Source organism: Lipotes vexillifer, unplaced genomic scaffold (assembly GCF_000442215.2).
Source record: "Lipotes vexillifer unplaced genomic scaffold, Lipotes_vexillifer_v1.1 scaffold43, whole genome shotgun sequence".
NCBI classification, from domain to species: domain Eukaryota; kingdom Metazoa; phylum Chordata; class Mammalia; order Artiodactyla; family Lipotidae; genus Lipotes; species Lipotes vexillifer.
In genome coordinates this window covers 261,032-288,412 of record NW_006770037.1, presented here as the reverse complement: position 1 = coordinate 288,412, position 27,381 = coordinate 261,032, and the positions used below count along the sequence as shown (strand labels likewise).

The 27,381-nt window shown below is 39.6% G+C and overlaps 1 protein-coding gene across 1 annotated transcript in view; it reads right to left on the bottom strand.

Moving 5' to 3' along the window:
• Nucleotides 1-499: 499 nt before the first annotated feature.
• GNG2 (G protein subunit gamma 2) overlaps nt 500-27,381 on the bottom strand; it is a 137,072-nt gene continuing 110,190 nt past the window's right edge. Inside the window, exons 3-4 of the mRNA XM_007445953.1 lie at nt 24,246-24,361; nt 500-1,327 (exon numbers count right to left, since the gene is read on the bottom strand). Coding sequence (XP_007446015.1) covers nt 1,199-1,327; nt 24,246-24,332 — 216 coding nt within the window. The 5' untranslated portion in view covers nt 24,333-24,361 and the 3' untranslated portion in view covers nt 500-1,198. The remainder of the gene's footprint in view (nt 1,328-24,245; nt 24,362-27,381) is intronic.

Here is a 27,381-nt window from a genome sequence, read left to right as displayed (position 1 = left end):
CTGGAGTTGTGGGTTTATTTCTCCTGATACTTAAACAAACAAGGGCCACGTTTTTTCTTGTTAAGAACAGCACAGAAAGGCTTCTTTCGATCTAGAATTTCTGTGATTCAGGGAAAAAGGGAATTTGCTCTGACTCTTCGATTAAAACACTTCCCAACTCAGGGTGAATCCTTTGCCTCTGTCACTTGGCCCTCCCTGTGCTGCCCTGGGTCCTGGATCAAACCAAAATGCTTTGGATTCTGGAAAATATGTTGGAGAGGTGTTGATGCCACTGTTAACTAGGAGGTATTTTAGGCATGGCTAAGGCTCTGAAGTAATCTCAATTTTCAAGATACTGAGTTTTTTTTCCTCCCCAGCTTCCTTTCTCTTTCATTCTTTTTCTAAACTTTATAGTAAAACTTTTTCTTTACTTTATAGTAAAACTGAATGGATGTAACATGGGGACATTTTCATGCAGTATTACTCAAAAATTGTCACAAATATATGAAAGCACCAGTCACAACACATGATTTACTTTTACTTGCAGAATCAAAGCTACCATGTACAAATGTTAGGAACAGTGATAAAAGAATACAGACAACCGGCATTTGTTGTTGTTGTTATTACCATGAGGATAAACCACGGGGAACATCTCCTTAAACCCTTTGGGTGCTCATCCTTTGAGTTCAATCTTATAGACAAATCCAGCCTTATCTCTTTACTACTCTAATGGGGAGGGCTGGAAGGAGGGGTAGGGGAGACGGGAAAAAGAAAAAGAAAGGCGCAAAGACGAAACATCAACGCCATTAAACCGAACCGCACCTACACTGGACGACTCAGCTCGTCAAAGGGTATTCTAAAGGCAATATTCATTCCAAGAAAGTCATACATATCTGAGCTCAGTACAGCTGTCTGTTTTATTTTTTTACATATGAAGCAGAAACATAAGGTTTGGGAGGGATAGCAGGAAAGAAACGACACCGATTTTATCTTTACGTACTCCCCTCTTCCAGGAAATTCTGCAGACATCAGATCTCTTAACTCGGGGTGTGGATCAGCTCTCATTCTCATAAAGGGGACCAGTTCTTTAAACATGCATAGCCTGGAGTCTCCAGGATGGTTCTCTTCCCTCTCTTTAAATGCTGTGGACTAGAAGGGCGCCCACTTTCTACGTCAGTGTCCCCGGAGCCCCGAGGCTCCTCAGGCTCCTCTTGAAGACTTAAAGGATAGCACAGAAGAACTTCTTCTCCCTAAACGGGTTCTCTGAAGCCGGAACAGGCGTCAGGAGGGGATCTTCCTTGGCATGCGCTTCACAGTAGGCCATCAAGTCTGCAGCTGCCTTGGACACCTGGAAAAGACGACAAAAAACAACCAAAACTTGAGATGGGGCGTCGACGAAGGCATTGATGCAGGCGCAATGAGTCCCGGCTCAGGCCTGGGTGTCCAAACTGCCTGGGTTCAAGTGAAGCAAGACACTCATGCCCCATAAGCCTCTGTTTCCTCATTTGGGAAGAAAGGAGCTGATGATCTTGACCTTACAGGATTGTTACAAGCAGGTCCGGGATTAGGGTGAGGTGAGGCTCTGAGGGTACAACACTGAAGGAGGCGTTCAGGGTCATGCAAATATCAACCTTGTATTTGTCCAGCCCTGAGAGTGGGTGTCTCCTCAAATTCTGTGCCCCGGGTAGGTTGCTTCCCTCGTCCTAGTCCCAGCCCTGGCTGCAAGGATTAAGTGAGGTAATTCACATAAATCATTTAGTGCCTGGAACATAGGAAGATTTCCACATAGGCTGGCCATCATTATCATTCTGTAGTTGTGTCTCTCTGCTTCAGAAATTGTGCTAGGGATGCCTAAAGCCACGTTGATTTCCTTTTTTAACAAACACATCAGAGATATTATATACTTATACATACACACATAACCTTATACATTATGCATTTTTATATTTTATATATATTATGTATGATAAGATATTAGTATGCTATAATTTATTACACATTATATATATTCCTTCAATCAAGCATTGCACCCTTTAGGGAGTCCCACTGGGAGGCTGGTCAGTAATCTCAGTGATGCTGTTGTTTCATAACACTTCTCACAACACTACTGTAGCTCCTTGTTGCTAGTCTTCTGGAGAACCTTCCTTTGATCAGCTCTGACGGTGGCAAATTTTCACTACTTGAGGGGGGTTTAATTTGGGGTAGTAAACTAAAAGTTATTTGTAACCACATCTGGGGACGAGGTGGATGATGATCCATCTGGGGAATGCCACTGGGGGTCAAAAATCATAAAGTCAAGAGTCAATTTCTTATGTGACCTCATACGTTTGCTGTGGAAATCACTCCAAACATTTTCCACATCACTGTACTACTAAACTAGCCCCTCAAAGTGACTACTGAAAGGATAATCCTCTGTAAGAGTGGGGAGATTGTAGTGTTTCTGAAAAGATTCACAGCCCCTCCTATATGTGGGTTATACATACTCATACAATGGCATCAGACTTGCTCTGGCCAATGAGACATGAGTAGAAGTGATGTGAGTCACTTTGGGGCAGAAGCTTCAAGAACCAATGCATACTTTGCCTCTGCCATTTTGTCTAACTGAAATAATTTACTGTAAACCACCTTAATTGATTCAGAGGTTTTAGTAAAACATGGTGGCCATACTCTTGATTTGTTCCTTGTCCCAGGATTGAGTTGATTAGAACTTTGTCACTTAAAGCCTTTTCAATATTATAGTTTACAGGTTGGAAATGAGAATCAATTTCATCTTCTAATCCCATAAATCTTTGAATGTTTGGTCTCTATCTTCTGTTTTTCTCATGCCAGATAGAGGCAATATTCCAAGTAGAGGTTGCTTGAAGGTAACATGCTGTGGAGTGGCAGCTATCTGTGATGACACGTGGGTGAGAAGAAGAATGAAAAGTATATCTTTGCTATTGTAGCCTCGAAGAATCGGAGGAGAGAGTCTTTTGTTACTGCAACAAAACCGAGCCTATGCTGACTGACAGAAAGAGGTATAGGTACTGATATGTGTGTTAGTTTCCCCTTTCTGGCTAAACAAAACCCAATCTAGGTGGCTTAAAATAACAGTAATTTATTCCCTCAGTCAGTGCTAGATGCTAGAATGTTGAGATCAAAGTGTCGGCAGGGTTGGTCCCTACTGGAGGCTCTGATGGAGAAGCATCTGTTCCATGCTTCTCAATCAGTGTCTGGTGGTCGCTGGCACTTGGTGTACCTTGGCTTGTAGATGCATCATTCCACTTTCTGCCTCCACCTTCACATGGTATTCTCTCCTGTGTGTCTCTGTCCTCACATGGCATTCTTCTCTTTGCCTATGTCCAAATATCCTACCCACCAGTCATCAGCTTAGGCCCCACCCTAATCCAGTATGACTTCAACTTAACTTGATTACATCTACAAACACCCTACTTCCAAATAAGATCACATTCTAAGGTTCTAGGTGGGCATCAATTTTAGGGGATGCTCTTCAACCCAGTACAGCATATTTGTGTTAAAGTCAGTCTCACTATTTTTAAATTGTAAATCATTTTTTATTTATCTTTATTCCAGCTCTACTGAGATAAATTCACATATAATGTTGTGTGAGATTAAGGTATACAGTGTAATCATTTGATACACTTCTATATTGTGAAATGATTACCACAGTATGGTTAGTTAACACCCCTAACACATCACATAATTACCTTTTTCTTTAATTGTGGTGAGAACATTTAAGAGTTACTTTCTTAGGAACTTCAAGTATGTAATTCAGTATTGTTAACTACAGTCACCACATTGTACATTAGCTCCCCAGAACTTATTCTTATAACTGAAAGTTTGCATCCTTTGACTGACATCTCCCCATATCCCTCACCACCCCCAGCCCCTGACAACCACCATTCTACTCTGTTTCTCTGAGTTCAGGTTTTTTAGATTCCACATATAAGTGACGGTATTCATCTTTCTCTGTCTGACGTGTCTCACTAACATAATGCCCTCCGAGTCCACCCAAATGGCAGAATATCCTTCTTTCTCATGGCTGAATAATACTCCACTGTAAATATATAATACATAATACATCTTCTTTCTTCATTCATCTGCAGATGGACTTAGGTTGTTTCCATGTCTTGGCTATTGTGAATAGGGCTGCCATGAATATGCAAGTGCAGATACCTCTTTGAGATCTTGATTGGATATATATATATGTATATATGTATATATATATATATTAGAAGTAGGATTGCTAGATCCTATGATAGTTCTATTTTTAATTTTTTGAGGAATCTCTGTACTGTTTTCCATAGTGGCCGTACCAATCTATGTTCCCATCAATAGTACACAAGGGTTCCCTTTTCTCCACATCCTTGCCAACACTTGTTATTGCTCGTCTTTTTTGGTAATAGCCATTCTAACAAGTGTAAAGTGATATCTCATTGTGGTTTTAATTTGTGTTCCCCTGATTAGTGGTATTGAGCACTGTTTCACACATTCGTTGGACATTTATATCTTCTTTGGAATAATGTCTATTCAGTTCCCCTGCCCATTTTTTTTTTTTGGTGCTACACAGGTCTCCCACTGTTGTGGCATCTCCCGTTGCAGAGCACAGTCTCCGGACACACAGGCTCAGCGGCCATGGCTCACGGGCCCAGTCGCTCCGCGGCATGTGAGATCTTCCCGGACCGGGGCACGAACCTGTGTCCCCTGCATCGGCAGGCAGACTCTCAATCACTGCGCCACCAGGGAAGCCCTGCCCATTTTTAAATCAGATTGTTTGTTTGCTATTAAGTTGTATGAATTCTTTACATTAACCCTTTATCAGATACAAGGTTTGACATTTTTCTCCCATTCCATAGTTTGCTTTTTCATTTTGTTGACTCTTTCTTTTAATGTGTGGAAGCTTTTTAGTTTCATGTAGTTGCACTTATTTATTTTTGCTTTTCTTGCAAGTACTTTTGGTGTCACATCCAAGAAATCATTGCCAAGATCAATGTCAAGGAGCTTACCCTCTCTATGTTTTCTTCTAGGAGTTTTACAGTTTTAGATCTTATATTGAAGTCTGATCCATTTTGAGTTAGCTTTTGTGAGTAGGATAAGGCAGGGGTCCAGTTTCACTTTGCTGCATGTGATTATCCATTTTTCCCAACACCACTTATTGAAGAGACTATCATTTTCCCATCAAGCACTCTGGTTCCTTTGTCAAATATTAGTTGACGGTATATGCTAGGGTTTATTTCTGGGTTCTTGATTCTGTTTCATTGTTTCATGTGTCTATTTTTTATGCCATACTGTTTTTATTACTATAGCTTTGTAATATAGTTTGAAATCAGGGAGTGTAATGCCTCCAGCTTTGTTCCTCTTTCTCAGAATTGCTTTGGCTATTTGGAGTCTTTTGTGGTCCCATATGAATTTTTATGATTTATTTTTTTATTTCTGTGAAAACTTCCATTGGAATTTTGATAGAGATTGCATTGAATCTATAGATGGCTTTGGGTAGTATGGACATTTTACAGATGTAGAGAAGAAACGTATGGACACCAAGGGGGGAAAGCCACGGGGGTGGGGGTGGGGGGTGGTGTGATGAAATGAGCAATTGGGATTGACATGTATACACCGATGTGTATAAAATTGATGACTAATAAGAAGCTGCTGTATAAAAAAATAAATTAAATTAAAAAAAATTAATTCTTCTGACACATGAACACAGGATATCTTTCCATTTATTTATGTCTTATTTTCTTTCATCAGAGTCTTATAATTTTTAGTGTACAGATCTTTCAACTCCTTGAGTAAATTTATTCCTAAGTATTTTATTTTTGAAGCTATTGTGAATGGGATTTTCTTTATTTCTTTTTCAGTTATTTCATTGTTAGTGTACAGAAACACAATTGATTTTTATATGTTGATTTTTTATCCAGCTACTTTACTGAGTTCATTGATTAGCTCTAACAGGTTTTTTGTTTTGTTTTTTTTTTGGTGAAATTTTTAGGGTTTTCTCTATATAAGATCATCATCTACAAACAGAGACAATTTTACTTTTTTTGTTTCTATTTAAATATCTTTTATTTTTTCTTCCCTGACTGTTCTGGCGAGGACTTCCCGTACTATGTTAAATAGAGTCATGAGAGTGGATAACCTTGTCCTATTTCTGATCTTACAGGAAAAGCTTTTACTCTTTTACCATTGAGTATGATGTCAGCTGTGGGCTTGATATATATATGGACTTTATTATGTTGAGGTACATTCCTTCTATACCCAATTTGTTGAGAGTTTTTATCATGAAAGGGTGTTATATTTTGTTAAATTTTCTTTCTGCATCTAAATGAGATGATCATATGATTTTTATCTTTCATTCTATTAATGTGGTGTATCACATTTATCGACATGCATACATTGCACTATCCTTGTATCACAGGAATAAATCCCACTCGTTTGTGGTATATGATCCTTTCAATGTGCTGTTGAATTTGGTTTGCTAATATTTTGTTGAGAATTTTAGCATTCATATTCATCAGGGATATTGGTTTTCAGTTTTCTTTTCTTGTAATGTCCTTATCTGGCTTTGGTATCAGGGTAATGCTGGCCTGTAAAATAGTTTGGAAGTGTTCCCTACTCTTCAATTTCTTGGAAGAATTTGAGAAGAACTGGCATTAATTTTTTAAATGTTTGGTAGAATTCACCAGGAAAGCTATCTGGTCCTGAGATTTTCTTTATTGGGAAATTTTTGATTACTGATTCAATCTCCTTACTAGTAATTAGTCTGTTCAGATTTTCTATTTCTTTCTTTTTTAAAAAATAATTTTAGTTATTTATTTTTTATTTTTGGCTGCATTGGGTCTTCATTGCTGTGCATGGGCTTCCTCTAGTTGCGGAGAGTGGGAGCTACTCTTCATTGTGGTGCACAGACTTCTTACTGTGGTGGCTTCTCTTTGTTTCAGAGCATGGGCTCTAGGCACACGGGCTTCAATAGTTGTGGCTCACGGGCTCTAGAGCACAGGCTCAGCAGTTGTGGCGCACGGGATTAGTTGCTCTGTGGCATGTGGGATCTTCTAAGATCAGGGCTTGAACCCATGTCTCCTGCATTAGCAGGCGGATTCTTAACCACTGCACCACCAGGGAAGTCCCCAGATTTTTTATTTCTTAATGATTCAGTCTTGGTAGGTTATGTATTTCTAAAAACTTATCCATGTCTTTTAGGTTATCCAATTTGTTGCATGTGATTGTTCATAAGTAGTCTCAGGATCCTTTGTATTTCTGTGATATCAGTTGTAATGTCTCTTCTTTCATTTCCAGTTTTACTTATTTGAGTTTTTTCTTTTTTTCTTAGTCTAGCTAAAGGTTTGTCAATTTTGTTCCATCTTTTCAAAAAACACAGCCCTTATGTTTGCTGATTTTTTCTGTTGTTTTTTCTGGTCTCTATTTCATTTATTTCTGCTCTTTGTGTTTGCTTCCTTCTGGTAATTTTGTGCTTAAGCTGTTTTTTTCTAGTTCCTTGAGGTATACAGTTAGATTGTTTATTTGAAATCATTTTTAGTTTTTTCTTAATGTAGGTGTTTATCACTATAAACTTCCCTCTTAGAACTGCTTTTGCTGCATCCCATACATTTTGGTATGTTTTGTTTCCTCTTTTTGTTTGTTCCAAGATTTAAAAAAAATTATTTTTTGTATTTCTTCTTTGATCCATTGCTGGTTATTCACAAGTGTGTTGTTTAATTTCTGCATATTGGTGAACTTCTCGATTTTATTCCTGTTATTGATTTCTGGTTTCATACAATTGTGATTGGAAAAGATTTTTGGTATGATTTCAAGCTTCTTAAATTTGCCAAGACTTGTTTTATGACCTATCATTTGACCTATCCTAGAGAATGTTCCATGTGCACTTAAGAAGAATGTATATTCTGTGGCTGTTGGATGCGATGTTCTGTATATGTTTGTTGGGTTAACTTGGTCTAAAGTATAGTTCAAAGTTCAACATTTCCATATTGATTTTCTGTCTGGATGATCTATCCATTGTTGAAAGTGAGGTATTAAAGTTCCCAGCTATGACTGTATTGTCTATTTCTCCCTTTAGGTCTGCTAATATTTGCTTAATGGTACTAATGGTTAATATCTGCTAAATAGGTACTCTGATTTTGGGTGTGTATACATTTATGATTATTGTAACCTTTTAATAAATTAACCTAGTTATTATATAGTGACTTTCTTTGTCTCTTGTTACAAGTTTTGACTTAAATTCTCACTCTTTAATAGGTATTACATTGCTTATAAAAATATTTTTACTGTGTTTCTATTTTGTTCCAGACCTTAAGTTTTCTTTATTGATCTATAAAATAATCCTGAGGTAGGAACTATTATCCTCCTTTTTTTTTTTTTGCAGTACGTGGGCCTCTCACTGCTGTGGCCTCTCCTGTCGCGGAGCACAGGCTCTGGACGCACAGGCTCAGCAGCCATTGCTCATGGGCTCAGATGCTCCGAGGCATGCGGGATCCTCCCGGACCGGGGCACAAACCCGTGTCCCCTGCATTGGCAGGCAGACTCCCAACCACTGCGCCACCAGGGAAGCCCTATCCTCCTTTTATAGATGAAAAATTTAGGCTCAGTACATTTCATTGCATGAGTGGTTCAATGTCATATAGCAAAGTACACAGCAGAAGAAGAACCTGAATGTTAATGTTTTGCCATTAAGCCACAGCCATCTCCATACAAACTACTCAAATGCAGGGGTAGTTCCAAAGGTTGATTGAAATTTTTTGTGCATCTTTATGAAATGGTATTATGACAGAACAAAAAGAAACGGCCTGTTCTTGTCTTAGCTCCTGTAAATGAAAGCAAAGAACAGACTTTCAGAATCTCAATTACCTCTTTTTTGTTTTGTTTTTTTAATTGTTTGAGCTGTAGTCATTATTATGCCAGATGGGAGCTTAGCTGCAAGCAGCAGAGACTGGACAATAGTAATATGTAAAACTTGCTTGTTAACAAGAGATCCAACAGTATCCCTACTCATCTGCAATGCTCACATACAAATATGTGGCAGGAACTCTCAAAATCTTTTTATGGTACAGGAAGTACTATACTGGGCAAAATTTAATAGCTTAGAGTTGCTCATATCTTGTATTTGAACACTTGACTCTGAACAATTTCCTTCTAAAAATATATCATGTGTTTTATCATGTTTCCTCAACTAGATTGCAATCTCCTGTGGGTGATGGTCCAATACAATGTCAGAATCCTAGCAGTAATTAGAACAATTGCTAATATTCATCTGCCCTTGCTACATGTCAGAACTGTGCTAACCACTTTACATACAGTATTTTATTTAATCCTAACAACAACATTATGGGTCACAAGCTACTATTATTATCCTCATTTTTAATATGTGAAGCTGAGGCTTCATTAGGTAAACTTTTGCCCTAGTTCTCACAGCTCGTGAGTACCTGAGTCATGAGTCTCAGTGTTCTTGACTTAATCTTTATGAATGCTCTTTCTTTCCAACCCATAGCTTCATCCTTGTTCCTTACTTTTCAGTGAGTCACAGCAATAGTCTGCCTGGCAAATCTTCTTGCTTTCTAACTATCCTTGCTAACACTGTGCATACAGATTATTTTACGTTTCACACTCCTAGGCCTAGTTCTTCCATGAAGATTTCACCAGTAACTTTAGGTAATCTCTCCCTTTTCCATCCTGTTGATTCTTCCTACAAAAATATCTCAAATTTGGGAGGTGATCAAGATGGCAGAGTAGGAGGACCTGGAACTTACCTCCCCCCACAAATACAACTAAATGTGGAACAATTCTCACTGAAAACTAAATGGAAACTGGCAGAAAACTCCTGAACAACAAAGGCTGAAAGAAAGATGTACACGGAATTGGGTAGGAAGGGAAGAGAAGCAATCGGGTCAGGACCTGTGGCCCAGGGAGGGGACTCAGAAGAAAAGGGAGATTATAGGGGTAGAGATCCTCCCTGGGGAGTGAATGGTTCGAGCTACATATTGTAGGCTCCAGTCCTGGGGTCTGGCACAGAGAAGACAAGCCCCCTTGGCTGACTGGAGGGCTGGGGGGACTAACACAAGGGCTTTGGGAAGCCCGGACTCTGTCTACTTGTGAGGAATGCACATACGTGCTTGATTTCTCCTGAGGCAGAGTGGAGAGGGCTGACTGAAACTGCGTGGGTGGCTGGCTGGTTTCCCATGACTGCCTGGTGCTCTCCAGCTTGAGGAGTGAATGCTCCAGCCCTGTTTACTTCATGTCGTAGCTCCACACTGGAGTGAGGGCTGCCATGACAGAAAGAACTCCGCTAAGAGACACAGAGGTGGCTCAGACCTGAAGCACTGTGTGAGCAGGGTGGGGGCAGCCATTACTGGCACTCACACAGGCAGTGCATCAGAAGCAACCCGGAACTCTGTGGCTGGACCACTGTAGCTTGTACCCTGTCAGACGCTGAGAGCCCAAGTGGGCCCCTCTTGCTCCAGCACTGCTCCCAAGGGTGCTGGTGCTGGGAGAGGGGAGAGTTCACAATTAAAGGGAACAGAGCCAGCTCAAACCTGACCCTCAGATCTTCTGCTCCAGCAACTTGGGACCTGCCCGCACCCCAATTAGGGCAGTAACAGCCACTGAGCAGACAGGAAGCCCTGGCTCACACCTGGCTCTGGCCCTAGCCTCTCCACCTCCAGCCCCACCTCCTACCAAGGTGATAGCTGCCAGCACACCCTGAGGAAAGACATGACTTGTGTTCACGTCAAATCCAGCTCTCCTACCAAAGCCACTGAGTACATGCAGACTGTTTAGGGATGCTCCCAGAAAAATATCTCAAATTTGTCCCCTTATTGTCACCTCTCTTGCAACTACCCTGGTCCAAGCCTCCATCTTCTTTTCCCACAATTACTGAAATAACCTCTTAAATAAAAAATTCCAAGGGATATTTTATAGACTGAATGTTTGTGTCCCCCCCCCCACCCCCAATTCATATGTTGACATCTAATCCCCAGTGTGATGGTGTTTGGAGTTGGGGCCTTTGTGGGGTGACTAGGTCATGAGAGTAGAGCCCTCACGAATGGAATTAGTATTCTTACAAAAAGAGACCCCGGAGAGCTCCCTTGCCCCTTTAACCATGTGAGGTCACAGAGAGAAGGTAGCCTTCTACAAATCAGGAAGCAGGCCCTTACCAGACACCACATCTACTGACACCTTGATCTTGGACTTCTAGTCTCAGAACTGTGAGAAATAAATATCTGTTGGCTTTCTGTTATAGTAGCTCAAATGGACTAAGACAGGATCCGTGAATAGAATGCAGGGTGTGGTCTGTTAAGTTCAATGATTAAAAAAAAATTACATCTTTATTTTCACTAATCTGAAATGGAAACCTAACATTTCTTTCCATTATAGATGTAGACAACACAATTAGCATTAACAATTTCTGTGACTCAGTCACCAATAAAAATCAGATCTTTTCCATCACATTACAGTTACTGCAGGTATCTCAACATTTATTTATGTTCTTTTGCTTTATAAGTATAGACCCACTATTACATCCTATATAATCAGTTAATGAAGAAGTATATATCTATATAGCTGTATCACAAATGTTTTCTGTTAAACTATATTTTAATATAATTAGTTTCCTTTGTAATTTAAAAACATTATTCTGAGAAGGAGACCATATGCTTCGGCAGACAGCCAAACAGGTCTAGGGGCACAAAAGATTTTAAGAATCTCAGTTGTAAATAACTTCTCTACTTTTACAACTGTGCCAGGAGTAGTACTCTCCGTACTACAGCTAGAAAGATATTTTAAAAATATAAATTGGCTCATATCACTCCACTATTTAAAACTTTCAAGAGCTTCCCATTGTACTTTGTGGAAAGCCAAGACATCATAAAAACAGCCTGTGGGTCCTGCTTACTTTGGGCCTTCCATCTCTCCAATTTCATGTTGCAGCATTTTTTTCCTCCCACACAGGTCTCCTCTCTCTAAGTTCGTGAAAGCTCCAAGTTCTTTTCTGCCTCAGAGCTTCACATACACAATTCCCTGGAATGGTCTTCTCCCCATCTCCTCACCAGGCTGGCTCCTACTCTTCCTTCAGGGGTGAAATACCATTCTTTGCAGAGGCTTTACTGACTACCTCATCCAATAATGACTTTCATCATTAGTCTCTTTCACAGCATCCCATTCTTTTCCTTCACAGAAAAACATTTATTACAATTTATAATTACAACCATTGTTTGTTTATTTAATGTTTCCCTTTTGGCATTCTGCTCTATGAAGGCAGCAATCATATCTATTTTATTCACGACTGTGTCATCAGTGCCAGCACATAGGAAACACTCAAATAATTGCTGAAGAAGTTCTCAAATACAATCTTAATCAACAAATACTCCATTCACCTAATATTTACTGAGTACCTAATTGCCAGTCACAGTTCTGGGGGATTGGCATAATCAGGGAACAAAATAAACAAAGCTTCCTGTCCTTGCGGAACTTATGCAGTATTCTAGACTTCCAATTCTGATGATGATGGAGGAACAGCAACCAATTAAACCCTCCTGCTTTAACTTAAAAACTGAAAAAAAAAAATATGTGAACAAATGTTTTTTAAATAGTAGAGAACAGGCAGCAGAGGACAGTGATCCCTGAGAGAAGGGAGACAAGAAAAGCCCCAAGAATGTTTCAGCAGTACTGCTTGAAAATGGTTTCTAAGCCACAGCACAGGGAGGGGCTACCCAAACAGATTTCATGAACCTCCTTGAGTTGAGGAGAGAGTGACAGAGAAGAAAGAGCTACACACATACACAAACAAAGAGAGAGAGTGAGAGAGCAATCTGGAGGCCTCCAGAGGATTCCTTTTGAGTCTTTAGCTAATTACTAATCAGCACATATGTGGAAGAAAACTTCTTGAGGCTGTGCAAAGAATTTCAGAAAGGATCAAGTGAAACAATCCCTGGCGATCACACAGGGCTGGAATAGTTTGTGTTTCTACTGGTTAGAGTACATAGATCTCATAACACATAGGGGATTAAGTAGAGTCTTAAAAAGGGTGTGTTCAGTAGTGGTGCCAAGTAGGCCTTGGTTAAAGGCTGTTGTGGACCCACCTATCAAAGTTTAAAAGTAAGCCTTGAATAGATCAAAATGTTTCCAAATAACTTAATTGGACCACAGAACAAAACCCCCAAATATTTAAAGAAACAAGAAATTTCAGTTTGCCACAAAACAAAATTCACAATGTCTGGAATCCAAAAAAAAAAAAAAAAAAAAAAAAAAAAAAAAAAAAAAAAAAAAAAAAAAAAAAAAAAAAAAAAATCCAGACATACAAATAAGTAGGGGGAATAAATCTATCCCATAACGAGGAGAAAAATTAATCCAAATTGATTAATCTCATAATGAGGAGAAAAAGACCCAGAACTGACATAGATGATAAAATTAATAGATAAGGATGCTGTTAAAACAGCTATTGTAAATATTTTCTATATAATCAAGAAAATAGAGGAAAGCGAAATAGGGTTAAAAGAGACATGGAAGATATTAAAAGGACCCAAATCAAATTTCTAGAGATAAAAAACACACTGAATGGAATTAGCACCTGATTAGACATTGCAGAAGAAAAGATTAGTGAACTTGAAGACAATAATGGGAACTCTCCAAAGTGAGGCACAGAGAGAAAACAGACTGAAAACAACAATAGCCCCCCCCCAATACAAAAAACAACCCCCTGCAAAAAAATCCCAGAATACACTGAGCTAGGAGACAACTTCAAGTGGCCTAATATACATATAATTGGAGTCTCTGAGGAGAGGAGAAAGATGGTGTGTGGATGAGAGGAAAGAAAAAATATTTGAAGACTTAATAACTGAAAATTTCCAAATTTGATAAAAACTACAAACCCACAGGTTTAAGTAACTCAACAAAATCCAAATGAAAAAATATGAATCAAAGTACACCAATGCACAGCGTAATCAAATTGCTTATATAGTATTTGAGTAGGAGGATGGAGAGAAGAAAATGAAACATAATAAATAGCTATAGAGAATGTTAGATGGTAGTAAGTTTTATAAGAAAATGAAAAGTAGAGAAGGGTAAAAGGGATTAAGAGTGTATATATGGGTGGGGGGGCATGGAAGACAGGTTGCAATAGTTAGGCTTAATTGAGAAGGTAATCAATCTTTGAGTAAAAACTTATACAATAAAGCTTATGGTAAGAGAAATGGGGAGCCATTGACGTATTTTAAAGAAGCATTCTGGATGCTGTGTTGAGAATAGGACTCTATGGGAGTAAGGGTAGAAGTGGAGATTCCTGGAGACTATTGCTATAATCTAAGTGAGAGGTGACAGTGGTTCAGAACAGAGAAATAGCAGCAGAGGTGGTGACGAGAAGTATAATTCTGGATAAACAGCATTTGAATCTAGAATCACAGGATTTTATGATGGATTAGAGATAGTGTGTGAATAAAAAATAAGAACTAAGGATAACTCTAAGTGTTTGGACTGATCTAATGGAAAGATGGAGTTGCCATCATTTCAGCGGCAGGGAGAGAAGATTTGGGGAGGAAGACTGGGAATTCAGTTTCAGAAAGGTTGAAATTGAAACATTTGTTAATGAGATATACAATGCTGGAGTTAGAAGCAAGATTTAGACTAGAGACATAAATTTGGGACTTGAGGCCATATAGATGGTACATAAAGCCTTGGGAATGAGCAAGATCACCAAAGGAGTACATTTAGATAGAAAAGAGAGGAACAAGGATTGAACCCTGGAACAACTTCAATATAAGAAGTTGGGGAGCCTAAGAGGAACAGCAAAGGAAATTTAAAAGGAGTAGCTTGTGACAGTGGGGAGTACTGAGAGCCAAATGAAGAAAGTGCTTCAAGGCATAAGGAATCATCAACCATGTCAATAGGTCAAGTAAGATGAAAACTGAGGACTGACTACTAGATTTAGCAATTTGAAGTCATTGGTGACCTTGATGAGAGAAGTTTCAGTGGAATGGTGGAGTGAAATGGGTGTAGAGCAAATGGGGCCTCCTCCTCCTTCTTCTTTACGAACAATTCAATCTTAAAGGCTTAGGGTAGGACCAAGCAAGGTATTATAGCTTCTACAGTAGGTCAGGGGCCCGTGGTGGGATGTCAGAGCTGGAGCAATGTGAGGAGAGCATCTGTGCAGGGGGCAGCCTGGTGAGGCGCATGGGAGCCCAAGTGGGATGTGAAGGTATCTGCATCAGGCAGAGGTTATGGAGTGGGAGCTTGGTTCCATACATGGGAGTTGATCAAATAAGGATAAGGGGAGCCAGGTTTCTCACCAACAGTGAGGGGAGTTACAAATATGGAAAGTAGAAAGCTGGAATGAACCCTGTGGTGTAGGATAGGACCCGGTGGTGTCGATGTGAACGCATGGTTACATATACACGTATGTACAGATAAAGAAATATAGATGTAAAAGTGTGTGTGTGTGTGTGTGCACACATGCCCTTGTGTGCATGTGTGTGTGAACTCTCTAGCTCTGCCCACTGAGAGGACCCAGGAGCAGCAACTCTTCAGCAATGAGCACACTTAGCATTGAGATCTTGATTTCTAAATACCATTCTCAAGGGAACTAGTGCTCTTGGAGAAAAGAATGATTCCAGGGCTGGGCCAGGGAAATAACAAGAGGACCCTAGAGAATCTTTTTGTGCCGAAAACTAAGGAAGTACTCAAGGAATGAGGGAGGCGTTTCAAAGGACACAGTAGCCAATGATTTAGCCTGTGCCAATTTAAACATAAAAAAATTAATGATGATTCAATAAAAGAGGAAACCACAAGTGCATAATAAATTAAAAAAATAGAATGTTTGATGAGGAATGGGATAGTTATATAGCCTCAAGATCCTTCCCTCAAATTCCAAATATTTCTTAACTACAAAGGCAAAAAGAATACCTCTACATGGAGAAACCTGGAAGACACCACCTTAATCAAGTACTTAAGGTTAATATCACCAGTGACAATTTGAAATCATGTGCCACTGATAGAATGCAGTGAGATGGATACCCCATCAGTTCTCTGCGATTAATGTTTTGTTGCTTTAATTAAATCATAAAGAAACAGCAGACAAACCTAAATTGAGTGACAGTCTATAAAATAATGGCCTATAATCTTAAAAACTGTCAAGGTCATAAGAGTCAAGGAAGTCTACGGAACTGTGCCCGACAGGACAGCTAAATGCAACCCATGATTCTGAACTGGGCTCTTTTGCTCAAAGGGACATTATTGGGATGATTTGCAATACTTAAATGGGGTCTGAGGGGTAGAAGGTAGTGATGTATCCATGTTAATTATGCATGATAATTGTATTATGATTATGTAGAAGAAATGTTTTTACTTATAAGAAAAATTAAAGTATCCAGAGGTGATAGGGCACCTGTTAACAACTTTTCTCAAATGGTTCAGGAAAAAACAAAATTTTTTGCCTTGTATTTTAAACTCTTCTGTACCTTTGAGGTTATTTCCGGAGTAAAAATATTTTTTCTAAAGAAAGGGAAAAGAGATATTAGAAACAGTGAATATGGACAACTTTCTCAAGAAGTTACGTTGCAAAGCAGAGTAAACAAATGAGGCAGTTGCTGGAGGAGGAAATGGGGGGTTCAAGAGAAGAAATTTAAATTTTTATTTAAGATGGAGAAATAACACTATGTTTGAATGTTGTTGGAAAGGATGCAATAGAGAACCAAAACTGGTGATTCAGAATGGGCAGTGAACTGCTGGAGCGCGTTCCTGATGAGGGACATGAGATCTGATGTGCAGTGAAGGAATTTACTTTTGGTAAGAGCAAGGATCTCCCTGGATTGACAACTGCGGAAACCCAGCTACCCAGCAACCTCACCAAACTAGACTGGGGCTGAGAACCAGGGAGTAAGGGGAGGGGGACTCTAGACAGTCCCAATAAAAGCCACCAGATTGTGATTTTAGGCTCTGAAAAAATAGGAACCCATTCTAGGCAAATGCCCTGACAGCTTTAAGAAGCAGTTGCCGGTAAGGATAAAAACCAGACCCAAGAATTTAAATGGTGAGTAAGTCTATAGCTCCGTCTCCATTACATCCTGAAATTGAAACACGTCTTAAAATTAATGTTGCAGAATGCTTGCAAGCCACGAGGCCAACAAGCACTGATAGGTCGTCACTGCCTATGCACGTGGGAAGTTGCCTGTGTGTTAAGGGTATCAGTCATTCAATCACTCCTTCAGTTGAGTTGCCTGCACTAATGGAGCCATCAAGGGTTGACAACTTTAAATTGATGCTTAAAAGGACTTGAAAGATCACGCTGGGATGGAGGCTTAGAATGAGAAGTTATTGTGAACATCGAACATTGCCTGTCACAAGCCTGGCAAGAGAGCTGAAGGCAAAAGAAACTGCTACACCTCTGGGAAGAGATCCTAAGATTTTCACACTAGGAGAGACTGACCTGATATTTGTCTAGAAAGATCTTTTTACTCAGGTCAAAAGCTGCTGGCTACTTTAAAGTCTTTATTTTCTTTGAATCATTAATATGTAATTCAAGTAAGGGAAAATTAAAACATCTAGTTTGATCCTTAGTAAATGCAGAAGAAACATCTGTATTCTTTGCTATGCCTTGGAATTATACTGAAAATACAACAGGTGGAATGGTCAGCAAGATTAGTAATGCCAGAAATGGAAAGCACCATATCACCATGATGTCCCACGTCACCAGGTGCCCGTATCACTGCTGGTGGCCAAAGGTGAGCCTAAAGGATCTCTCCACTATGACTGTGAAAAGCACCCAGGATCAAACTTTGACTGTGATATAGAGAAAGTATGATTGTATGGATAAATATCTACTATTTTAAATTTGTAAAATAAAGTGAATATTCTAAATTATCTTGCCCCCCCCCCGTTCCTCCAAGGAGATATTAAACTGATGATACACATCAATAGGATTTTTAAAAAAAAGGAAATAGAAGAATTAATTTTCAAAACAAGCATCAAGAAAAGTACATGATATTTAATTGATAAATCTCAATAAAGAAAGAAAAGACATTCAAAATTATCATCCAGAATAGTTACATTTTTTAAGAAGGGAGAACTTCATCTGGCCTGAAAACTAGGCTATTCAGAAAACTACATTTCCTAGGGATTTTGAATTATCAAAAGCTTTAACAGTACTGCTTCTCTAGCTCCTAGGTATAATGCACAAGGCTAAGAACATACTTGGTGCTTAACAAATATCTACTGAATTTTAAAAATTATATCAACCCGCATAAAAATGAAGTTTTATGCTCAATTATTAATGTATGCCTGGGTTCAAATTAGATTTTTTGCTCCACTTTCAGCAAATCAAATGAATTAGGACTGGATATCTTTGAACACAGCCTTTTCCTCTATAAGTCCTAGACATACTATACCTATTTTATTAACCCTGAAAATACTCTCAGTTGGCCTATAAGGAAGGTTGAATCTTACTGTTCCTAATAAGTTGAATGCAAGCATTTTAGGGAAGAGATGTTAAAACTTTCAATTCAAATGCTGGAAAAGTATTTGAAAAGTCCCAAACCTAAGATGTCTGTCCACTCTCTAGAATGAAGCATGATGTCTACCTGGCTTGTTTCTCACTACAGCTTTCCCTGAAGTTCAGTTCCAATGTATTATGAGTCAATTGTCAGAAAGATGATTTACTTATTAGAAACGTTTATATTTGGTTCCATAATTACACATATTTGTCAGTTATGAAAATCGGTCTGTTCTTTTTATGTTGAACTGTTTTCGAAAGAAGGTATACTATAAATGCTGGCTACTTATAATCATACATTTGACATGAAACAATTTACCTGTCTTAAAATGATCAATTATGCCCTTCTTTTTGGTATTTCACTGAATTTTATCCTGTTACAATGAGTTTTATTTGGCCAGTGACATCATGCTTGGAATTTCCCAAACTATAAATGTAATTGGAAATGTCATGCAAAATATAGTTGCTAATGTCTTGTTATATGACACTCTTAGTCCGTGAACTTGAAGCTATCCACTAACAAAAATGTTTTCTGACTGCCTGCATATCTCATCACCAAGAAGTAGACAACAAGGTCTTTGACATTGAGGACTGTGCAGTCTAGTTTGAAAAATTATCTGATGAAGGTAAAATTATTTAGTAAATTGACTAGTAAGTAGGATCAGAATGGAAAAGGAGATTCATGAACAAGTGGGGATTTAAGCTGACCTGTAAGAGAGGAGTAAGATTTGGATAATGCCCTAGTCTAGCTGGGCTGCTGTAATAAAATACCAAAAATGGGTGGATTGTAAACAACAGAAATTGATTTCTCAGAGTTCTGGAGGATGTAACGTCTAAGATCAAGGTGCCAGCAGATTTAGTGTCTGTTGAGGGTCTTGCTTCCTGGTTCATAGATGCCCGTGTTCTTGCTGTAACCTCACATGGTAGAAGGGGCAAGGGAGTTCTCTGAGTCTTTATAAGGGCACTAATTCCATTTTGGAGGGCTCTGCCTTCATGACCTAATCACTTCCCAAAGGCCCCAACTCCAAATACTATTACATTGGGTGTTAGGATTTTAACATATGAATTTTGGGAGGGACACAAACATTAGGTCTATAGGACATAGGAAAAGAATAAGAGGAAGGGTGCTCTCAGTGAGGGATCCAGAATAACCAGAGAGATGGGAATCTGCATAGCATATTTTTGAGATAGTGAGAAGAGCCAGTTGGAAAGGTCTATTGGAACCATTTGGGAGAAATGAGAAATAAGTTTGACATTTTTATGTGCAATTTAAAGAGCATCCAACTAGATAAGAAGCAATCATTTCACCCAGCCTCCTGGCCTTGGCTTTCTTTTGCACTTACATCTACATTATTCATGATGCCAACAACACCCTCTGTTAAAGGGCATTCTTCTAGCTTACAATGATTCTCACCCCTCCTTAACTATCTGTCCCCTTCCCAGCCATATGGGTGGGTTAGTTCCTAGGAGCCACGTTTGTGCAACGTGGTTCAATTCTAGCATCAGCTGATTGAAGCTGCATGGCTCATCCTTGGTAGAACAAATATACCACTCTAGGAATATGGGAGTGAGACTAAAAGGGATGACATGAATCTATCTCTTTCTTCATGGAGCTGAAAGTATGACATGTGATCCTCAGAGCCATGGGCAGCCACCTTGTGTCTGCCATATGGAACAGGCAGCTGAGAAATCTATTCCTCTCAGGAAAAGAAAGAGGCAGTTATACAGGGAGAAACAGAGGCATATCACAGAGCACTTGCAGTTCCCGCTGGCCTTCCAGCTCTCACTCCGCCTGCTTAATCAACTACATTTCTGCTCTTAGATTCTGAGACGCCCTGTATCTTTTATAATCGATCCCTTCTTTCTGCTTAAGTCAGCTTGGGTTAGGTTTCTATCATTAGAAACCCAGAGTCCTAACATAATGATGAATAAATAGATTTAACTGAAGTCCTACTGTCCTTTGCTTTTACACATGCTCTCTCAACTTGCGCTCTCAGGACAAGCTTTCTTTCACTGGCCTTTGCTCAACAGCAGTGTATCTTGTTGTTTTGTACATCTGAGTGTCACAGTTTCCACAAGCTCTCTCTGCTCCTTTCCTCAGAGCCCTTCCCAGCTTTCTTTGGTTTCTCTTTCCTTTCTCTCCTTGAATGAAATGCTAACAAAGAAACACAGAGAGGCTGGGAGTATCATTTATATATGCCTGAGGCTTATGAACAGATAATGGGTTCATTAGTCCAAATCTCTCAGGATCTGTGATGCAAAGGGATAGGAAACAAGAAGGTTTAAAAATGAATATGTTATTCAGACCCTCTCAAGGTAGGGCCTCTCCAGGTTATTCTGGAGGCCACAGGAGGGATAAGGCCACCCCCTGCTTAAGGGACCTTTGACAGCTCCAGTGTCAGCTGTGTCCCCTTTTCCTTGTTCCTTTTTTGAAAAATTTATTTATTTATTTATTTATTTATTTTGGCTGCACCGAGTCCTACTTGTGGCACATGGGATCTTTAGCTGCGGACTTCTTAGTTGTGGCATGCATGCAGGATCTAGTTCCCCAACCAGAGATAGACCCTGGGCCCCCTGCATTGGGAGCATAGAGTCTTACCCACTGGACTACTAGGGAAGGCCCTCCTTTTCCTTGTTCCTTGTTGCCTCAGCTGTACTAGGCTCTGCCAGATGGACGTAAAGCCACTGCCACATTTATAGCTTGAAGAGGTCACTACTCTAATTGGAAAATCAGAAACCTGAGATCTCCAGAGAGAAGCCCCTTCTTGCTGACGGGATCATGTACCAAAAGTAGGTGGAGAAGCCTGACCACTCAGAAGCCTGGAAGGGACTCCAAAAGGCAGATAACCAAGCCCTAAACCAGCTAGCTGCCAACAGTGTCAACACAGTCGCAGTTTTACCCAAGAGCTAAACTAAAAATAATCTGACACTTCACCACAGCATGCCTGCCTGGCTCTGATGTGCAGAACAAATGCTGAGATACAGGCTGCCACTGCATTTCCAACAATTTCAGGTCTAATGATGTCAAGAGGAATTGGGAGATATGAAAGTGACGATCATGTAGGAAGGCAATCACTCATTGTTCAGCTCATTAGGCTAATGGTTTGTCGCTGTAAAACAGATAGTGATTTATTTGGTGTCTTCAGAAGTGGTATTCAAAGGGAATCAGGGTGTGGTGTTGACTTCTCTCTCATGGTATTTGGTAATTATGCTTTTTGGATATCTTATTTGTGTTAATAATAGGTCTTGTTCATTTTTTTGGTAACCTCTTACCAGACTAGGAGATCCTTGAGAGTAAGAATCATGTCTTCTTTTTCATCTAGCTCTATACCTCTATAGAGATATAGAGATCTGACAAGGCCTGGCAATTTAGAAAGCTCTCAATAAAATATTTATTGGTTAAAGGAATAAATGAATAACCGAAAAATAGCAAAAATCCAACCTAATGATGAAGGTTTGGGAAAGTGTCTTAAAGGATATAATGATTGAGTCTTCAAGAAGTCACTGGAGTTGGTAAAGCAGAAACGTAGAGAGGAGGAGACTGAATGTTAAAGGCATTTGAAATTGCCATCAAGGGAATTAAAAATGCTTCAATATAGCATGTGGCTGAGAGGAAGGGGATGAAGCCGAAAAGTGCGGCAGGGGCCAGAAGGAGCTTGTATGCTTTGCTATAGAGTTTGACTTTCATTTTCCAGGTGATGGGAATCATGAAAAGATCTTCAGTAAGAGAGGAACCTAATGAGGTTTTCTTGTAGAAAGCTGTCTGTGGCCACATGGAGAGTAAGCGACGGCAGGGATGGAGATGGGGTTGAGACGGGATTGCAAAGATCAGCTAAGAGCACCTTTCAATCAGTAATTCAGGTGAGAGGTGATGAAGATCTGACCTATGGCAGAAAAGGTTTGTTTTTGTCCTGTTCTTCCCACTGTCAGCTTTTCATCACCACCAACACCATCACACCCTCCTTCAGGATGTGGGCCTGGGGATGCTGAGGAGTAACAGAAAATGCCAACCACAGTAGTGGTTTTCAAACACTTTTTTCTTCGTTGGGCCACGCCAAAAGGCAAGGTGGCATTTTCCAGAAGGTCCATGGGCAGAACCAAAAACGAACAAAGAACCGAATGACTCTTTCTGGTGCCACAATCTTTGGGCCACCTCACTTCTCTCAGCAGGTACTGTGCGCACTTGCCATATTATACTTTTTTTAAGAAAGGAAATAAAAAAAGAAGAGACAAAAAGGAGAAGAGGAAGGTAAAAAAAAGCACAAGACAGATGGTGAAGACCCTTTATCATATTCATAAATAAAGAATTAAAGTTATTGCAAGAAAGAAGCTGTTTACATTTTGTGGTCCATTACCAGGACTTGAATTTTACAAAGGAGATTCAGGATAGATGGAAATTTGCTCAGTTTGCTTATGGAGGAAGACCAGCTCTCCCTTCATGCTCTAGCCCAGACCTGATGGGAGTCATAAGGAGCAAACCCCTCCCTATAGGACCATGGTTCCCAACCTTAACTATACACTGAAATTAACTGATAATTAAAAGAAATACTGCTGCCTGAATTATACCCTAATAGACTCTAATTTAATTGGTCTACAGTGTGGTCTTAGAATTGGTCCTTTTATAAAATTCCCTGGGTGATATGAATATACAGGTGGGCTGAGAACCACTGCTATACACCAGTGGTCAGCAAAGTTTTTCTCTAAAAGGCCAGAGAGTAAAAATTTTAGGCTTTGTGGGCCACAGGGTCTCTGCTGCAACTACTCTACCCTGCTGTAGTGTGAAAGTAGCCACAGACAGTATGTAAACGAATGGGTGGGGCTGTGTTCTAATAAAGCTTTACTGAGAAAAACAGTCAGTGGGCTGGACTTGGCTCATGAGCCATAATTTATTGACCCTTGTTTTAGAAGCACATTCCAAAGCATGGCTGGATTGTTCAGATTGCTAAGTCAGGTATGGACAAATCTTCCAGTTTAAAAAAGGCATCTGAAAGAATGTTCTAATTTTAGTAAAATGAGATATGTTGCTGAGTTCCATTTCATAAAATGCTCAGGTCTTCTGGGGAAGTGAAGCTTTGATAGCTGACATAAATTTACTTTACTACCCTGCAGTAGCTATCTGTGTGGGTTAATTTACATTGAAAATCTGCCAACAAAAGGTTTAAAGTCCTGGCTTAATACGTTAGGTCCAACTTAAGGCAAAGCTGTCAGGTTAGATCTGGGGAGTGAGAGAAAGAAAGAAGTGGAGTATTAAGTTCCATGAAACCTCTATGCTGTTTGACTTCTCAGGGAGACCACATGTGGTTTTTGCGTTCTGAAGAAAGAAACTCCAGTAAGGTATAAAGAAGAAAAAAAATAACATGCAGTGGTGGATAGAAGGATTAGACATGAAGATAGACACTAAAAATTAGAACCGACATAAGGACAGAAAAAAATTAAACCCAAGTGAGAAGGGGGTCTTTACAAGGTCAGAGAAATGAACTGGTAGATTTCTGTTTTATGGGTTTTCCAAATCCCTTGACTAGAATTCAGCCATGAGCCTAAGTTTTGTTTTGACGACCACATAGAGAACCAGTTTTAATTTATACTACCATTTTATTCTGGAGAAATCCAGAGAAGGCAAAGACACATTAGAAAAATGAACTTCTGCCTAACCATTAAGTTTCTCTTCCACCATCACTGGTTTCATCACTGTCCATAGAAAAGTAGCCAGATGACACATGGCTGCAAGTCATGCTCCTGACAATCAAGGCTAGCTGAGCTGTGTGGGTTACGCCATCCTTACCTTTATCCTATCGATGTTGGCTTCCATCTTCAGCTGTTCTACCAGTTTCCTGGCTTGAGCTATGCTGGCGGTGTTGTTGCTGGCCATTGGAATGCTGGGTGGGTTTTTCAGACACACTGGGAAAGAAAACAAGGAGTAAAAATGCATCAGAGAATTCTCCAGCTGCCAAATGTTCAGATTCATCATAGCTGGGGGATCCCCCCAAAATGGCTATAGTCGGGCCAGGCTCCTCCAGCCATCTACATCCTCAATCCAGCACTGAGTCTGAGTGGCAGGCAGGCCAGAGGTTTGCTTTTCCAACTCCCTACCTCTGCCCTTCCATCCTCCTTTGGGAGAAAGAAAAAAAAGAAGAAAGTTCATCAAATCAGATAAGATATGCTGCCACATTAAGAAATCAAGTTATTAAATTTATGTCAATTTATGAAATAAGTTCAAAATGGTAAGGGTGACAGTATGCATAATTACTGTTGTTATTTATTGGGTACTGCTATTGTTAGATACTGTGTTAAGTGCCCTCAGAGGATGAGGAATGAAAGGTGAGCAGAGGCAGGAATGGTAAATTATATAATCCCTAAGGACTAAAAACACTATGTTTACAATGTTCTCTTGATGGGCTCAAATGCTGACTCTCTGGTTAACTGTAAGCACCTCAGTCTATTATATTGCAGAGACACTGCAATAGGACTTGTGGCTATTTTGTGTTATTTATCCAGCACAGTCTATTTGAAATATGGCTTGATTCACAACCAATTACTTTACTCATAATTCTTCAGGAACGATCTATAATGTCAAGGGGTAGGCGTTGCTATGTCTAAATTGTTACTTGCATCGATGAGTAGACCAGTGGTATTCTAAATTAAGTACAACAGACAATACTTTTATGAATATGAAATGGAACATAAATGTTTAGAGAGGGGAGTTCTGTACCTATGTAGATGGTGAGATGGTTTCTTTGTCTCTGGCTCTACCAGACCCACTCCCATCCTTGTCCCCCAATCCCTTCAAGTCCTATCCCAATTTCATTTCTCTTCTAATTATTTCTTGACCCACCATCTCACTTTATTCTTGTTGTTCATCTCAGAAAGTATCCTATTTATTTTCAGTACCCATTTCCCCCACATTCTCATCAGGTGTTGCTCCATGTCAAGGTGCCATATACTATTTCAGGACCGTCAATGTAAATTGGCCCCTTGAGGTCACTGACACCCAACAGTGAAGGAATGTCTGAGAGCTGCAATTTAACTAGAGTGCACGACCCAAGAAATGAGAAACATTAAACACTGCTTCAGTCACCACCAGTCATATCTTGTTCTGAAGATATTAAATTAAAAACCGTGACTTCTACTAGCTTTGGGGAATATTTTTATCTAGGGATAAAGTAGGATCAGGCTACTATCTCAAAAAGGAAAGAGGACACATAGAAAACCTACAGAAAGAAAAATAACCCATAGTAAGTTCAGTACATAGGTTTTTACATATCCATGAAAATCAAGAAACAATTTTTATTTTAATTACCAAAACAGCAAAAGTCTATAAATTATCTTCTTTGGTTCTGATTTCTTGACATTTAACTCTCTGTAAACAAAGAGGTCCCTTCATGGATAGTGTTATTTTATAAAGAATACTGCAAAAGCCAGCCCAACAACATTTATAGTATAAATTGGAGGATAGTAAACTGTTCCCTCAATTTATTTTCAAAGGATTTGGAGACGATAAAATGGGAAGGAAGACTGAAAGAATTTTGAAGCCACAAAGATCTCTGAACTCTACTTTCAAATGCTTGAAGATCAAGGGAGGGATCCTGCATGCAAAAAAAAAAAAAAAAAAAAGTGATGCCATTTCTCTGGACTCTGCATCCTCACCTAGGAGAACCAGGTCAAACAATTCTAGGATCTCTTTCAGCTTTAATATATCATGTCTATAGAACTTTCCCTGTTAAAAAAAAAAAAAAAAAAAAAAAAAAGGAGGCTTTAACAACAACTGAGATTTCATCAGCATGGTTAGGGACCTAATCATCTTAGCCCCACAGGGAAGTTATGTGCCCCCAAATCAAATGGACATCTACCAGCCTTGCAAAACTTCACAGGGCCAAGATGGAGTATTGACTTACCCAGTAGAGTAGCCTAACTCTTCCAGTGATCCAAAATGGAAGGAGCTCTGGTCTACAGGCCCCTGGACACTGTTCTGTAAAGTTCATGTTTCCTCCAAACTAGAATTTATCACACTAGAATACAGACTATCACAGAATTTCCAAATCCTCATTGGGCCTGAGGGACCTCTGAGAGTCTGGTCAGCTATTCTTCTGCCCTTGAACCTAAACCAGATAACACAGTAACCTGTGGCAGAGACCACTGCTTGCTTCCAGTACCCGTTTTCCTCCTCTTCATTAGTGATAACAATTTTTTTTTTTTTTTCTTTTTAACAGAGACCACAAGAACCTTGAATTTTAGTTGGGGACATTTTGCTGAAAGATGCATTCTCAGGCTCCTTTGCAGCTTGGTGTGGTGATATGACTAAGTTTGGCCAATGAGACATAAGCAGGAGTGTCCTGAAGGGAAGGGATGTGCCCTTTGCCTCCCCTTCTTCCTGTTACTGGCCTAGAAGGTAGTCACATTGCCCACAGAGCTCCATCTTGAACATCTGGGTTACACTCCAGGAGGAGCAGGAAGGATCTGGGTCCTTACTGATACTGTAGAGCCACTATGCCAGCTGTGAACTGGCTGCCATCTATGTGAAGAGAAATAAGCACCTATCTTGTTTACACCGCTATTATTAAGGGTTTCTCTACTGTTGGCTCACAGATCTGCCATTAACTGATTAAATAACCCATTATTTTTATTTGAGTATCCAGGAAAGTCTATGTCCTAATGCCTGTTAATGTTCCCTGGAAAAAGCTGTAGCTGTCCTGAGGAGGCTGAGATGGAAAGTGTATGAGTTTTCTATTGCTGCTGTAACACCTTACTACAAATTTAGTAGCTTAAAGAATATAAATGTATCTTAATAGTTCTGGAGGTTAGAAGTCTGAAAGAGATCCCACTGGGCTAAAGTCAAGATATTGGCAGGGCTTCATTCCTTCTGGAGGTCTAAAGGAAAATGTCTCCTTTCCTCACATAGCTTCTAAAGGTTGCTGGCATTC